The sequence below is a fragment of the Cynara cardunculus genome (genome assembly GCF_001531365.2).
Source record: "Cynara cardunculus var. scolymus isolate 2C chromosome LG 3, CcrdV1, whole genome shotgun sequence".
NCBI lineage: Eukaryota > Viridiplantae > Streptophyta > Magnoliopsida > Asterales > Asteraceae > Cynara > Cynara cardunculus.
This window is the reverse complement of record NC_037530.1, coordinates 4,894,408-4,911,904: the sequence shown is the minus strand read 5'-3', so window position 1 is coordinate 4,911,904 and position 17,497 is coordinate 4,894,408. Positions and strand designations below refer to the sequence as shown.

The following is a 17,497-nucleotide window of genomic DNA, read 5'->3' as shown; positions in this document are numbered from 1 at the left end:
ATTTAATTTAAGTTTAATAATGAAATAATTTATTTTTGGTTTAATAATATAACATTTTATAAAGATAATAATTAAGTATTTTGTTAGAACTCAATGATTATCCTAATTATATTTTAGATTTTTTATATTTAAAATAAGATGTTTATCCTGTATTGGATTGTGTTTATCTGCAGTTAGTTACGCGGATTCAGTTATGGGATGAAATCGGATAGAGATGAAATCGTTTAGGGATGAGCGGGTTTAAGAGTTTAAGAGATTAAGAGTTTAAGAGTTTTTAAGAGTTTTAGCCAAATGCATTATAATATAGTATAGATATATATAAAACAAGGTTTTAACAATGAAAAATAAATGATCACATAAAACCGGTGCATTATAACCCAAGATGGTTGTCATCACAACTGCCAATCACCACCAGCACAATCGTTGTTGTCGCTATCGCCACTACTTTTACCACTGTCGCCTTCTCCCCCACCACCATTGTTATCATCACCACCGTCACCATCATTGTTATCACAACAATTATCACCATCACATCGCCACTAGTACCACCTCAACCCAACCATCACTATTGTACTCAAATTCTTTTGACATATTTCATTATAATTTTTACCAGCCAAAACGTATGGTCAAATCTAATTCAATCCTGTTTTAATTCATTCAAATTCTAATTTCTTTGATAGATTGCAATCCTGATAGATCTACTTTATAAACCAAACACCACCTAAAAATAGATAAATAAATAACTGTATGTATTTTAACGACCCAAAATAATGTTATTTTACGTACTTTTATACTAAGCATAAAAATTATATTTGATGCAATTATAACTATACAATCATAAATTACATGAACTTTTTTTTTTCATTATTAATTGGATGTAAAAAATGTATTATATCAGAAGAATAAAGAAAATTAGATTTGATACTTTTACTAAATCATAAATGATTGAAATATATATAGATGACATTTTAAATGCAACTTATCACATTTATACAACTAATGCAACCCAATCAATTGAAATATTTATGTAAATGATAAAAGTTCATTGATTATGATTTGAATATTTATGGAAGATGACTAAAATTTATTAATTATAATCAATACTTTATATTAGGAAACAATCAACACTTTTATGAAATCACATATTCATAAAATTAAATAGACGGTTGAAGTTGAGTTGTATTGGTTGTATGTAAAAAGTTGCATAATAACTCACCTTTATATATATGTGTGTGTTAAATATTAAAGCTGTTGTCGGAAACAAAATTTGGGTTTAGGATCTGTCTTAGGGGATGTTTGACATATGTTGAATGGTTTGGTGCAGAATGATCAAGTGGTCAGAATGATTAAGAGACTCTCATGATATAGTGCAAAATGAAATATAATTGTCTGATAATTGTTTACAATGAAGTTAGGACGCTTAATGGTTAAGGGAGACACACGATACAAAATCATTAAGAGGGTTTTAGAACCATTAAGAGACATATTTTTTTTGCCAAACAAGATTCACCTCTTAACGGTTCAGAGGCTGTCTCTTAATGAAACTATTAAAAGGTAAACAAACAACCTCTTAATTATGTGTTTGTGTATATTATAAAGTAAACATGCAACAATCAATATTAGGTAAAAAAGTTAATCATAATAATAAAATGAAAATTACTTAAACGTCTATATTAATTAAATTTTGGCAAGTTAATCATAATAATGATAAAGTAAAATTACTCGTGATCTATTCTCGTATTCTCATAAGTTATCATGTTCTCACTTGAACCCGTGTATTTCATATGATATGAAAAACATACCAACTCCAAAGGTCAAAAGTACCAGGAGGTCTCATGTTCAAATCCAAGGAGGAACAAAAATCCCCTTGTGGTCACGGAGGTTCAATTGCGGTGACTTCGGGCTATCTGTAAAACAAGTGGTCGTCCTAAAATTAGTCAGCTTGCATAACAGGTTGAATATTCAGGTTAATAAAAAAAACAAACCAAATTAAAGAAAACAAAGGTTGACAATATGTAGTAGAAATGTTCCCTTGTCACCATTCAATTCATTTCAAATTCCTTTTAGCCCATAACATTGTTTGCTTGTTTCTCCATCTCATTACTCATTCATCCTCCCCCTCCATACATGACTTTGTTTTCTCTATCAAATCCATTCAAACTCACCCAACAAAACGACAAACCATTTTTTTATTTTATAAATTTCCATCTTTGACTAATTAAGGGGTCGTTTAGCAAATGCATACTCTGTAAACATTTACCAAGTTACATTACATTTCTGGATGAATATGACAAGAACCGACAATCTTACATGGTAAGAACGATGACAAGGACCGACGATAGGTGAAGGTGACGACTCTTGTACGTTAGCACCTACCGAGTAAAATTGTTGCATACGATGCCGTTTTTGATAAACTAAGATTTTACCCGGTAAGGTAAGTGATAATACTGAATCTTACCGATTGGATAAGTGTTTCGGTAAACGAACTCTAATTTTCTAAACCATTAGTATTTGGGTTTTTACTCTTAAATAAATAATCATTTTACTAAAAATGAAATAAGAAACATCACACTTTTTTTTTTTGATTAACCTGGATATCCAACCCGCTATGCGAGCCGACTAATCCCAGGGTGACCACCTGCTTTGCAGATAGCCCGGAGTCAATACATTTGAACCTTCGTGGCCACAAGGGGATTTTTATTCCTCTTTGGATTTGAACCTGGGACCTCCAGGTATTTTGACCTTTGGAGCCAAACTCAAATCAATCAGGCACCACCCTTGTAGTTAAGAAACATCACACTTAATATTGCCATAGTCCAAAAGTACTTATATGGTTGTAAAAAATAATTTCTTCTATATAAATGAGTTCAATACGTTCTTTTCGTGAAGATCTAGTGTGTTTTTCCTATGAAAGTTCATTGTGTTTTCCATGTGCAGGTCGTGAAGGTTCAATATTATTTCCGTGAATGCTCGATGTTTTTCATGAGGTTGTGAAGATTCGTTAAAAAAACACACATCCAAAGTCTTCGAAGTGGTTTCACGGGTCTAATGACAAGTGACTGGTCTCCAACAGGACCCAACCCTACGAATAGATCTATCTCCTCTTGCGGGTGAGTTGAGATGAGTCTTACAAAAACTTACGTCATAGCATCGTTCTTGGTACGAAAAAACGTGGTATTTTCATAAGACACTTTATTTTGATTTGTTTTTTACGATTTCAATGAGACGAAGATAGCACGAAGAATATGAGAGAGAGAGAATAGGACAAAAGTGTACCATATTGTTGATGATGAATCTATTAAGACGTTTGGTGAAGGAAACATCTACAACAGATGTAGATCTCGGTTGAGAGTTTGGGAGGCAAAACTGCACCACCCACTCCTGCTTCTGCAAAACACAACACACCTCTTATTATAATATACTCATTAAGATAAGATTAAGACAAAAGTTATGATTAATCTAATGATTCCCCATAGTTTGAACCCAAAATCTGACGACTTCAGACATTAAATAATACAGATTTTGCTGGATTTGTGTCAGAAACTAACATGGTTTTTGTTTCTAAATGGTTGGTTCTAGCAAATCTTTAAAGAAAGTCATTAATCAAAGTCAGATTCTTCCATGGAAACTTTCAACTGTCCCTCTGCTAAACAACATGACAGCTAAATAGATTATATATTGATCATCAAGGGATGGAAGTATGTGCAATTACACCAGAAACACCCAGGAAACAGTGGGATTAATTGTTAAGCACTTCTTGTCCCTGCAAATTTAATGATAATTGTGAATTAAGTCAGGATATGGTAGATGAAAAGGGATACATACTAACATACCCTCGATATAAGCTCTCAAATCATGTCCTGCGGATTAGACGTTCATGATATATATCAAAAATGTCCGAAAAAACACATCTTCAAGAATGCGGTTTTTGGTGTTCAAGGTACCAAGTTAGTCATTAATAAGATCTAGGATATGATCCTTGAACATGAGTGCCTTCAGGGTCTTGGACCTCAGGTACAAGTCAATGGCTTAAAAGGCAAGAAGATGTTTCTAAAGACCATATTATATCACGACCAAAGGGGTCTTCGACCCTAACACGAGAAACAGGACTGAAACTGTACCACGGACAGCAAAGCTACTACTACTAAAAGCCAATGCTGTACTTGAACTCGTCTTCCATCTTTAGAAGAACTTTTTGGGTTTAAGCTGCAAGTTAGTCCCCGGAAACCCACTTCAAATCATGGACGGACCTATAGTGGTGCATATGGTGGCACATGCCACCGTATTATTCCTCTGTCGAAGGGTAAAAAAAATTAGGTTCGTGAAAGGTGCAACCGTATTAATTTGTTGTGTGCCACCATATGTATTTTGAAGTTACAATGAGAACAAGTTTTATTTGGTAGAGTTGGTTTGCAAGACTTTTATTCCACCCCACTCTTAGTCAAATGGTGCCACCGTTTGAAAAAATTTCTGGGTCCGTCCCTGCTTCAAATAATCAATGAAGTTGGGATATGTTATTGAACATGGCATCCACGCCGAAAGCGAATTGGTGCCCTAGGACAGATCAATGACCCAAAAGTTCCATGAACATACAGGACCCCCTCCTAACTGTGAGAATATGTGTAACCTCATTAGAATACTCTCCAAAAGAGCCCTTGAGGAGAGAAAGACGGATCTAACATATATTGAGAAGAAATGATCCAAATCTAACCGGTATGGAACTCTGACATGCCCCTACAACAAAGGCTATATAGGCACAGATTGTCTCAAAGACTCGAGTGGGCTAGATGGGCTCATCGTTCCAAAGCATTGAGAGGGGTAAGACGAGTATAGATTACCCTTGAGTGTCGAGTCCTAGAGTGATAGACCTTGACTCTGATACCATGTGAGAATACACGGAACCTCATAATCTAACAACCAAAGATCACCAGACACCCGAAGTCATTTTTCAAAAGGGTGTTGCTACATGCACCCTTTAGGACTTGTGGTTTAAAAACACCTTTAGTCTTTAATACTATTTTTGGGGTTAAATGCATCTTTTGAGTCATTAACATGTCCCAAGGATTTAGACCACTTCACCAACAGGTACCCTTATACCTTATGCTAAACACTTTACCTTCACTGAGCAATAGGACAGGCGAATTACAGTTTTCACTGTTACTGGATATAATTCTGCTGATAACTTATTAATAAAAGGCATTGAGTCAAGCCAGCAACCCCACTTGGGACTTATTCTATCCATCTCATTTATTGTTTCTTCTGGTCTATACATATATATATAGCCAGTACCCACATGGGCAAAGCATTCATCTTTAAGTTTCAAAATCCTTTCTGCTTCTTTCAAGGCAATACAGAAAGAAGCTCTCACAAGAAATTGTCGAAGAAAAATGGGTTATTGGTCAGCTGAAAACGCCACTGAGGCCTACATCAAAACCATGAAAATGGTAGGTTTATGAGAAATTTTGTGTTTTGATCAATTTCTTGAACATCTTTTTCATTTTGGTCCAACCATCCTTCTTGTAAAATCATCAAAACTGTTATGGGGGACTTATCTTGATTATGACTATGCAGAGTAAGAGAGCTCAGGAACCAGATGTAGCTGAGTTCATCTCAGCGATTGCAGCGGGAAACAACGCTCAACTGATGGTGGTTGCATGTGCAGCCACGGCCGGCTCGACCACCCTAGGCCTCATCGCGGCATCTCATCAAACAGGTGGGCGGCTGATCTGCATCGTGAAGGGGATAGAAGAACTTCAATCCTCCAAGCAAGCCCTTAACTCAGACGCGAACCAAGTTGAGTTTGTTGTAGGAAATGCTCAATCTCTCTTGTCAAATGACTACAAATCTGCTGATCTTGTGGTCATCGACTGTAATCTAGAGAACCATGAAGGGATTCTAGGAGCGATACAAGGGAACAAGAGGGAAAAGAGTACGATCGTTTTGGGGTATAATGCATTTTGGAAGGACTCATGGGTGTGGAGCAGATCAAATAGCCACTTGTTGCCCATAGGAGAAGGACTGCTATTGATGAGAATCGCCGGAAAATCTGAGAACAGTGGTAGCAAGAATGGCGGCCACGGCGGCAACGGTGGTGGAAGGCGGAGTAATTGGGTGGTTAAAGTCGATAAATGCACAGGCGAAGAGCATGTTTTTCGGATCAAATCACCAGGTGGTAGAGTCGTGAAAGCTTAAACTTTCCACACTCCTGTTGTTTTGCTGAAGTTCTTCATCCCTAAATGTATATAATAGATCATCCATATCTATAATCGTCTTCTGGGTGTTAATTACACCATCAGTAAGATCATAAATTTGTTCTTAAAATCGATTATAAGATTTGTTACGAGATGGAATCCATTAGGGGTGTTTGGATTGCTTATAAAAATAATTTATTGATTTATTTTGATGTAATATCGGTAATAAGCATTTTTGATTGTTTGAATAAACAACTTATATCGGTGTCAAACCAGTAATAAAGAGTTTTTAAAGAAGTTAAACTCTTTTGACTTATAATAAGTTGATAAGTGCTTTTATAAAAAAACATAACTTGTTTCAAATAAGCAATCCCAAACATTACATAAAAAATTCATTTCGATAAAAGATGAAATGACTTTGTTTAAATACAAAACATCGATACGATCCTTGAAGGTGGATTTCATACGAGAATAATTGAAGTTGTTGATAATTAATTTTTTATTCAAATATTACACGTAAAAAACTAAAAACAATTAAAAGGTATTATGACATACATAAAATTTTGGGAAAATTTGGATACGGGATTCGGTAAGGGGTTATTTATTTACTTCTTAATAGTTTCATTAAGAGGCAACATTTGAATCGTTAAGAGGTAAATCTTGTTTGATAAAAAAAAATCTGTCTTTTAATGGTTCTAAAACTCTATGAATGATTTTGTATCTTGGATCTCCCTAAACCATTAAGAGCCCTAATTTCATTGTATAAAATTACCAAACAATTATATTTTATTTTGCACTATATCATGAGAGTCTCTTAATCATTCTGATTACTTAATTATTATACACCAAACCATTCAACAATTGCCAAAAATCCCTAAAATTTTATAGTTTACTCCATTTATCTTAAAAAAATCTTTTTAGATATTTAAAAAGTTTCCTAGTATTGTCTTGTTTTGTTGTCCTCTCACAATATCATAATAACACCTCCATGCATGACTTTATTGATTATGTCTCTCGACAGTTTTTTAATCATTTGGTTCGGGTTTGAACTAGGAGTATGAATTGGTCATGGTTATAATCGAGCCCGGCCTTAAAAATGTTTGATTGATAATTTGGTTCTACAGACCAAACCAGACTTGGTAGGGTCGACTTGAGCAATGATCCATCTGGGCACCTCTAGATTAGGCAATACTACATACAATCAAATGACCCTCGTCATGCATCGCCGAGAAACTATTATGGATCAACTTTATAAGAAACATACATATATGAACAAGGTATAAAAGAGACGAAAATTTAACCAGTTATAATGAGGTGGTTGAATATGTGGCAAATTTGATTATTACAATTTGAATACGAAACAGTTATGTTTTTCTAGCAAATCTGATTATGAATTTCCGAGTATGTAAGGACAAATGGTAGATTTTTAGATGTATGTAAAAAGTTACGATCTTATAATTAACTATAGATTTTTTAGGGTAAACGTAAGATTACTGATCTCTAATTTTAATAAAATATTTAATAATTATCTTTAATGATTGTTGTGAAAACACTATGCCTCCTAAATTTGAGAAAGAGTGAATGACAATAGCGTTGTTTGAAACCACAAGGGTGGTGCTTGATTGGTTTGAGCTTGGCTTCAAAGGTCAAAAGTAACAGGAGGTCTCAGGTTCAAATCCAAGGAGAAATAAAAATCTCCTTGTGACTACGGAGGTTCAAATGCGATGACCCCGGGCTATCTGCAAAGCAGGTAGTCGCCCTGCGATTAGTCAGTTTGCATAGCGGGTTGGATATCCATGTTAATTAAAAAAAAACAATAGCTTTGTTTGATTTTCTCGTTCTTTTTTATTTTTTAGGATATAACCTTTTTGAACAGAAATTACGTGATTTACGGTGAGGAATGATATAATCTAAATACAGTTTCTCAATCAAGATCTTTCCCTCGTTGGATAAAAGATGTTGATTTTATTTTTTCAATGCTATTTTTTCACAAAAAAAAAAAAACATTCCCACCACCTATTCTCAGACGTTTCTTCAACTTTTACGTAAAAACAGGCGTGAAGAAAGATAAACAAAAAAGTATTATCAAACTAAAAAAAATCATAGAAAAGTCATCCTTATGCATGAAAAGGGGAAAAGTATGTTCAAATTCACCATCTCTTTATTATTGAAGTTATCGGTGTTTTGCCTCATCGCAACAAATCCTGTGTCAGCGTTAACCGAAAATATATGCGAAAGCGCAAGCAACCCGGAGGCATGCAAGAAAGCGATAGAGAGATTAAAGAAAGACAAAGAGGTTGATCCTAACAACACCATTCGTAAGGTCATCAACTTTGGCCTTCAAAGAGGCCTGATCCTTATGGCAAACATGACTCATTGGGTTCGTCATAGAAATTTAAGGGCCAACGAGCATGCCGCTGTCAAGGGTTGTTTAGATGCCATTGATGATGGTGTTGATGACCTGCGGAAGACCCTCAAGGAGGTGGATGAATTAGAAGATGCCCAAAAGATACAAAATATGCAAGATTTCATGTTTCACACTCATAACATCAAAACGTGGTTGCAGACTGCCGTCAACAGCCTTCAATCTTGCCTGGATGATGATTTTGCGATGCCAGGATTGGAAGGTGAGGTGAAGCAAGATGTGTTGAAAAGACTCCCGGATTTGATAATTGCGACTCGGCTTGCGGTATGGACCATCGAATTTTCTCCACAAGGCTCAAATAATGGTTAGCTGGTTTTTTTTATGTAAATGTAAAAAAATGTAAAATGAAAACATGTTTAGATGTTATTGTAAAAGCAAAAGAAAATGAATTCGAGATTTAGAGTTTTTCATTTATTTGTTTGTAGCATGTACTAGTGAATTTGTATGTAGGTCATTTACGTTTGAAACATACATACATACATACATGCATGCATGCATGCATACATACATATGTGCATGCATACATACATACATACATACATACATACATACATACATACATACATACATACATACATACATACATACATACATACATACATACATACATACATACANATACATACATACATACATACATACATACATACATACATACATACATACATACATACATACATACATACATACATACATACATACATACATACATATTCTTCTGACATTAAGATTATGACGTGTTTATCCATTGAATGAGTAAGTTCATTGAGTGTTATAGATTTGATATTTTAGAAAAGGTTAAAATCCAGATGAAATCAATCTTTATACCTGTTTTCATACAGACATATTGTTGAAAATTGAGTTAAAGAAAAAAGGTTGGAGCTATTCTGGACCTAAATATTAATGGGATAAAATGTCATATTTTATGTAACTTCTTATTGCTCCTTCACGAGGGCCATTCAAGTGGATGTTGTGGTTTGTTTCACATTGGCGGAAACTTACAAATGGGACTAGTTTATATGTGATTTTGCAAATGAGAATGTTAAGATATGTCTCAAATTGGCTTTCCAACTTCTTGCAATTATGATACCTTTTGTAACCCGACAATGCATCTACTATGTAACCAACCCTCAACGCATCTGGGGGGATCCCCTAATTCCAATTAGGAATTCGTTGGGATCTGTAGGAACATGCCTTCCAATTTATAATTGGCTCTATTTCATTATATTCCATCCATATCCCAGTTAAAATTGATAACATGACCGATAAGGCATGAGATCTAATATGGTGAGAGGTTCATTTCACATACTTGACATCTACGTAGTGTTATTGATCAGCAGCTTTCAGGTGAACTCTCGGTTTTCTCTCAGGCAGTTGTCTCAGCCCGTCTGTACTATTGTTGCGGCCGTTGTACCTCGGGAAACAGACACCACCGGGTGAATCTGTTTTAAGGGGACTGTGTCGAACACAAGCCTCGACCATCATATTTTTGTTATTTTATTTGTCTAATCTGGTAGTTTATTTGTTTCAATCTTAAAACAGATTCATTCTAGTGTTTCCTGCTGTTTTTTTCATCTGACTAGAATTATTGATTCTGCTTATGTATGGCCTCGTTTCGTGAAACTAGAACAAAAAAAATCTTCTTCTGTTTTTGGCTTCTTATGTATTATTGAATACGAACCAGAATCAGTTGTTACTGCTTCTTTTTGAATTTTTTTATTTCTTTTTGCTCCTGCTTCAAATTGAAAATAGAACATAATTTTCTTTTCTGCTTCTATTTTTGTTTTAGATTTACATTATGTCAGATTACTAAAAGAAAAAAAAGGTTATTGTTTCGGTTTTTCTTCAAAGTTGTAAGTACCTAGAAAATAAACTATTTACTGCTCATTTCTGCTTCCTTTGGGGCACAATTCCTAAGAGCTCTCGCAGAACCAGCAAAATGTTTATGAGCATAACGAACATGACAATGAGGACTGAGCCTTGTCAGGAAGAATTCTATGTGAGGTGTGCTATCGTCTCCATAAAGGGCAGAACAGTTCAAGGACATCACGTCTACTGACCAACCAGTAGACTATGTGCATTTAACAAGGGATGGTTCAAAAGGTAACCTACCTATCTTTTGCAGGATTTGAATGTTGAGGGTTTCCCGAGGATTCATCAGTTTTCGATTAATTTCTATTTATAAGGGGGATTGTTGGAAAATGAGTTAAAGAAAATGGGTTGGAGCTATTTTGGACCTAAATATTAATGGGATAAAATGTCATATTTCATATAACTCTTTGTTGGATCTCGTTCTCCTTTCGCACGGGCTTTGTAACGAACTAAAGTTTGTCCAAAATAGAGCTCATATGAATGAGAAATTGAATCTCAAAGTAGGGTCATTCAAGTGGGTGTTGTGGTTTATCCCACATTGGTGGGAACTTATAAATGGTACTAGTTTATATGTGATTTTGCAAATAAAATGTTAAGATATGTTGAAGGAAAGACTCTCTCATATGCATACGCAGAGGGGGTGCAAGTTCTGGACTGATCAAGCTTCAGACCATTGAATTTGTTTACACGGTCGCGTCATGCGGACATGAATGCAGCCCTAAAGTCGACCGAGAAGTTCATAAGGTTTTTTAGTAAAAATTTCCAAAATGTATGTATGTATGTATGTATGTATGTATGTATGTATGTATGTATGTATAGGTCAATCAAACTATGAAGCTTAACTAGATTGAATTCGTGAATTTAATTCTTATGTTGATGATCTGAGTTTACCTTTCCCTATATTTGAGTATATAAAAAAAATATGCATCATTTAATATGGAACTCGGTATTCCAAAGGTCTAAATGATTTCATCAGGAAGCTATGATCGAAAATCAAAGAGAATGAACGTAAATTATATAACCAAAAATAAAATCATACAACCAATACATGATTACTAAACCATCATCGTCTCTTTTCAATCGTTTGCCTCCTCTTTATCGGATTTGTTTTTGCTTTAAAATATGATATTTTCATAATGAAAGTAAAACATCTACGAGTTCTTTAAATATACTTTGTATTTAGTAATGATCTTGATTTGGGTTTTGTAACGATCACAGTTTAAATGCAGTTTCGGTTAAGTTATTTTCCATAACATACCATCAAACTTCGATTTTTGCTACTGATTTAAAAACCACATTAGTTAGAGATATTAAGAAGTAACTAATAACAATGAAAATAGAAAAAAGATTGTTTGGTTTTATATAATATAATGAGTTCATTTCCTCCAGAATCCCAAATTTTTATTTCAAGTTAAAAGAAAGGTAGTTAATGAAGTTCAGTTCTATTTTCATTCACTGTCATTTTCATTTTAATTCCCTTATCTGAATCAAACATTCCCTAAGTATGAAATCAGATCTAAGAATGTGATTTTCTTTCCGCTAATTATTCATAATTTACCGACAACTTTTCGTAATACCATCGATGTTGCGGGCCCTTCTTCATGTTTATGGTCGTTGTCATCTTCTTCTTAATAATTACTTATTTAATTTGGAATTTCTATACTAAGAATAACCAAATCATTAGTTTAAACTTAATAAACAATGAAATCAAATATGGGGTCAAAGATTTGACATATTTAAAAACGGGTATATGCGTGTACTTTTAAAAAATAAAAAATAAAAATTGTAATTCACTCAATTGGTTATTATGAATTATAAATAAAGAAAATAAGGAAAAAAGGGCCATTTTTGTCAGGTTGCTTGGAGTTTAAGGTAATTCAAAGACACGACAACCTTTCATGTACGGAAACACAGATCACATCCACCTTTCCTTTTTTTTTTTTTTTAATAGTAATTTATGATTTCACGAATTACAATTACATAATTCTTTTGTAAATTTATCGATTGTTTTTTTTAATATAAGTGATGATCATAGTTTATATAGTGTATAAATATTTCATGATTTATACATACAAATGTATATCGTATAGATAAATGATTTTTATTATGGTATGTCTTTTTATTTATTTAAAAACTCCAAAATTTGTAAAATCTATCCTAAACCATTAATTTAAGATAATTAATGTTATTAATTAATGAGATAACTATTGTTATATATTATATAAAAATTATGGTTGAGTTTCGATGAGAAGTAGAGTTAAGGTGGGAAGCATAAGCAAGGATCTTCGCCCTTGGATGCACATTAGGATGAGATGTACCAATAATAAAATGTATTGAAATGCACCAGATCAATCGCTATATCAAACACAATTTGTGGGTGAGTTTGAAATTAAGGTGATCAAAGGTGCAGATCCCTTCTTACGATGTTTACCTTAACTATTCTTCTCACATGATCTTTCACCATAAAAACTAATGCATTTTATTAAAAAAAAAATTCAATATATATATATATATATATATATATATATCTCTCTCTCTTTTCTACTTTAACATACACACACCACACGCACAATTAAATGTGCATATAAGATGAACATAACGTAAACAAATTTAAGAATTTTTTACTAGAGTGTTCACAAGATTTGCATGGTGTTCGCAAATGGTAAGTTCAGATTTAATTGATGTTCATAAATATATTCACAAACTATACCAGATTTTGTAGATTTTGAACGTGTTCATAAACTATAATAGTATTTCTAAAAAAGTGTTTACAATTTGTTTAACTTATGTCCATTTTTAATTATGTGTTCGTGCATGTTATAGAGGTATAAGAGAGAGAAGACACAAGAAAGAAAATAGGATAAAGAAGTGAGCAGAGAGGAGAGCAAATAGGTCTAAAATAGATCTCATGGATTTCACAAGTTAAAAAGTTTTCAAAAGCATGTTCTTTTAAATATGTATCGTTATAGACTACTTATCAAATGTTTATTCGATCACTTACATTACTGGATGAGCATAGAAAGTATCGAAAATCTTATCTGATAAGAGGCAAAACAATATCGAGAGTCTTACATCGTAAGTGAGGATGATGACTCTTACCAATTAAATGTTTACCAACAACCCATTTTAATGTTCTGGTAATTGAGAATGCTGACTTTTGATGGTAAACGTTTGGTAAATGGCTAAGAGCCTAACTTTTTTAAAAAGGGTTTTATCCAATTCAAATATATTCCTTTCGTTACAAGATAACTGTCCATATTTCTAATTTGGTTGATCTGTACATAAATATCTATTCTTAAAAGTAAATTTTTAGTTTATATTTCTACTTTTAATTATATGAAAAAAATTCATTATTCTCTCTATTATCAAATAATAAAGTTTTCATTTAGTTAATTAAAAATTGAAATGTTAATTATTTTTAAAAATTGTATGCATTTTTTCTGGGAATGAGAGAATATAAAATTTAGGTTTAAACCTCATAAATTTAGGAGCCGTTTATCAAACGTTTATTCAGGTAAGTGTTTACCAAGTCACATTACTTTACTGGATGAATATGACAAATACCAATAATTTTATTCGGTAAGAGCGAAGGCAATGACCTAGAGTCTTACCAGGTAAGTGCGAGTGGTGAAGCACTTGTCGGGTAAATTGTTGCATACGATATCGTTTTAATGTAATAAAAACTTACTCGATAAGTAAGTGGTAGTGTTGAATCTTAACGGTAAAGATTTGATAAACGACCATTAATCAGTTAAAATTCAAATGGTTCCATACAAAATCAACAATAATAACAAACAATCAACAAAATGTTTAACTGACAATAAAATTTGAGTCTTTAGAATATTTGCTTAAATAAAAAGATCACCGATTCTAATCCTGTAAAGCCGCTGTAGATTTTTTCTTAGTACTCTGTAGAGCTTCTGGTATCACTTGAAGCATATATAGATTGATCTTAACAATTAACAATCGCTAAATTATGTTTTCTTGAATCTTGAAAACAGGTTTACGTTATCGTCTGATATAATTACCTACGATTAATTTATAACAAATCAAATTAAATTCCTTTTATCAACTATATAATCAATTTCACAAATACTTAATAGTATTTTATACATAAAACCATTCAAAAAACTATAGCTTAACCACTTGGATTATGAAACAATCGTCTTAAGTGGAAAATCTCATCTATCTCGGGTTTGAAAAACGCTTATAATTATAGAGATTCACATATGTTGACTTTAGATAATTCGTAGTCGTCCGATAGAGCAATCGATATACGTAACCTGCACCAAAAACACACCGTTCATAACAAGTTGAAAGATTTCTCATCAATTTGTATACGTTATATGTTTGTATACATCGTTTATATAAATAACACGTAACTGGCAGCTCGATACGTATAACAAAGATTAAGTAAACACATTCTATTAAGCCTTACTTTCAGATGTCAACTTTCTTTAATTAAGCTCCCATAATAATCTTCATATTTTACTATAAAAATTAAACCCTACATTCCCATTTTCAAGAACAGAAATTCAAATCGAAAACACAATCACATCATCGTATCGTCGTCTTAATTTTAATGGGTCTGAAGATTTTTGTGTCGTTTTTAACGTTAATAATCGTACTTTTATGTTTATTCTTTGTAACGATGCAAGCACTGGAATCGTCGGACGGTGGTTACATCAACCGGTGGTGTCAAACGACTCCTCATCCCGATAATTGCAAGCATTCTCTAGGTCGTGGCGAGCCACGTTATAGAGCTGATTTCCGAATAATGGCTCTGGAAGCCGCTTTAAAGCTGGCTCATCATACTCAAAGTTTCGCCGGCGAGCTCGATAAATATGGCCGGAGCAAAAGGAAGAAAGCGGTGTGGGAAGATTGTTGTAAGCTCGTCAATAATACCATTCTCCAGCTTAATCAAACCCTAATGGGACTCAAGAACAGTAAAATTTCCGATTTTGATGCTCAGACGTGGCTCAGTGCCTCCCTGACCAATCTCCAGACTTGTTTTTCCGGCTCCGGCGAATTGAATTTGACTACGTTTGTATCTCCGATAAGATCGAGTGGGCTGACGGAGATGATAAGCAATAGTTTGGCTATAAATCAGGTTTTTTTGAAGCAAACAGAGACGAATTCCGATGAGACGGAGGATTTTCCGAGATGGGTTACACAGAAAGATCGGAAACTGCTGCAAACGGAGTCGATTCACAAGAGGGCGAATGTGATTGTGTCTCAGGCGAAGGGGAGTAAGTTCCGGACGATTCAGTCGGCGCTTGATCATGCTTCGAGTATTAAACGTGGTAATGGGAGATTTATCATCTACATAAGACGAGGTGTTTACAGAGAGAATCTTGAGATCGGAAATGATCTGAAAAACATCATGTTTCTTGGCGATGGACTGAGGTACACCATTATCACCGGTGACCGGAGTGTCGGAGGAGGTTTCACAACCTATAGCTCTGCAACCGTCGGTAAGAATCTTTGGTACTACGAATTCTAATTTTTGTTATAACGTTTTACCTTTTTATGATAGAAGTTTCCAAACTCACCTCAGATGAAATATAGTCGAAATATCGTGTGAGAGAGATAGTCAAGAGTGAGAAATAACAATGTAAAACCCATTCATAAATACATGGATTAATCGGGTACATCTCGGTCCATCTCATCCTAATGTGTATCTAAGGGTGGAGATCACTTCTTACGCTTCTCATCTTTAACTCTTATTTATCATTGAAACCCAACCCATTAAATATATTGGTCTCATTTAGTTGGCTTTGGTTTAGATTTTCATTTCTAATTGTTTTAATGAGGTTACTATCACAACTAATTTGTTTGTTACGATCAAATTCAACTATATAAGGTGTGGATGGCACTGGATTCATTGCCCGTGGCATAACATTCCGAAACACCGCAGGCCCAGCGAAGGCCCAAGCAGTGGCACTTCGGTCAGCATCTGATCTATCGGTTTTCTATGCTTGTAGTTTTGAAGGTTATCAAGACACCCTTTTCGTCTTAGCTCAACGACAGTTCTACAAACTTTGCTACATTTATGGCACCGTTGATTTCATATTTGGCAATGCTGCGGTCGTGTTCCAAAACTGCATGATTTTAGCAAGAAAACCCTTGAATGGGCAAGCAAACATGATAACGGCTCAAGGTCGTGGTGATCCATTTCAAAATACGGGAATTTCAATCCATAATTCACGTGTGATGGCTGCACCAGACCTAAAGCCTGTGGTGGGATCGGTCCAGACCTTCCTAGGACGACCTTGGCAAGAATATTCAAGGACTGTATTCATGAAAACATTCATCGATAAACATGTCAATCCAAAAGGGTGGTCTCCATGGGGGAATACCGATTTCGCGTTTAGCACCTTGTATTACGGGGAATATGGGTGCTTTGGACCCGGTGCAGCAACCAAAAACCGGGTCAAATGGCCCGGATACCATATTATCACAAGCCCGAGAGAAGCATCACAATTCACTGTGGAAAGGCTTATATCGGGTCGGGCCTGGTTGCGGGCTACCGAAGTTCCTTTCATCACCGGGTTGTGAGGACGAATTCAATTATTTATGTACATTACATTAATCGATTTAACATTCAAATGAACATTTATGTAGATTATTTAATAACATTCTTCTTATTATTTGCTTTTAGTTGGGGCTACTAGACTATATAAAAAATCTTGGGCTACCCCACTTCATATTGGGCTGGGCTTATTGGCCCAAAGTATAAATTTGACCCATTAGAAAAGGATTTCTATGCATGACCAACTTTCTCTTACGAACCTATCGTTTTCATCTTTGGTGTGTGCTAAAAACTAGGATTAAATATAAAGACACACAAACTAATTTAATATAATATTGTTTATAAATTTTAATACAGAAAAATATTACCTACAACAATTTTAGGGTAAAACTACCAGAAGGTTACAAGTTAAAAACTAAGGAGGAATAAAAATCCCCTGTGGCCACGGAGGTTCAAATACGGTGACTCCGGGCTATC

At 34.3% G+C, this 17,497-nt stretch overlaps 2 protein-coding genes across 2 annotated transcripts; both read left to right on the top strand.

The window, feature by feature from the left end:
- Positions 1–5,316: 5,316 nt before the first annotated feature.
- LOC112510146 lies at positions 5,317–6,350 on the top strand. The gene is made up of 2 exons (XM_025115461.1): positions 5,317–5,444; positions 5,572–6,350. Exons 1-2 carry the CDS (start codon positions 5,388–5,390, stop codon positions 6,190–6,192), a joined length of 678 nt encoding a protein of 225 aa, XP_024971229.1. The 5' UTR covers positions 5,317–5,387; the 3' UTR covers positions 6,193–6,350.
- A 1,981-nt stretch (positions 6,351–8,331) lies between these two features.
- LOC112508658 (probable pectinesterase/pectinesterase inhibitor 59) lies at positions 8,332–17,046 on the top strand. The gene is made up of 3 exons (XM_025113346.1): positions 8,332–8,880; positions 15,020–15,962; positions 16,352–17,046. The coding sequence occupies exons 1-3, from the start codon at positions 8,332–8,334 to the stop codon at positions 17,044–17,046; spliced, it is 2,187 nt and encodes a 728-aa protein (XP_024969114.1).
- The last annotated feature ends 451 nt before the right edge of the window (positions 17,047–17,497 follow it).

Bases quoted from the DNA above. Each gene is read 5' to 3' on its own strand.
- LOC112508658 (XM_025113346.1), top strand. From the start codon at position 8,332: ATGTTCAAATTCACCATCTCTTTATTATTGAAGTTATCGGTGTTTTGC. The intron at 8,881-15,019 runs GTATGGACCATC...TTTCAAGAACAG, and splicing joins TAATTGCGACTCGGCTTGCG to AAATTCAAATCGAAAACACA. The intron at 15,963-16,351 runs GTAAGAATCTTT...CAACTATATAAG, and splicing joins CTATAGCTCTGCAACCGTCG to GTGTGGATGGCACTGGATTC.
- LOC112510146 (XM_025115461.1), top strand. From the start codon at position 5,388: ATGGGTTATTGGTCAGCTGAAAACGCCACTGAGGCCTACATCAAAACC. The intron at 5,445-5,571 runs GTAGGTTTATGA...ATGACTATGCAG, and splicing joins ACATCAAAACCATGAAAATG to AGTAAGAGAGCTCAGGAACC.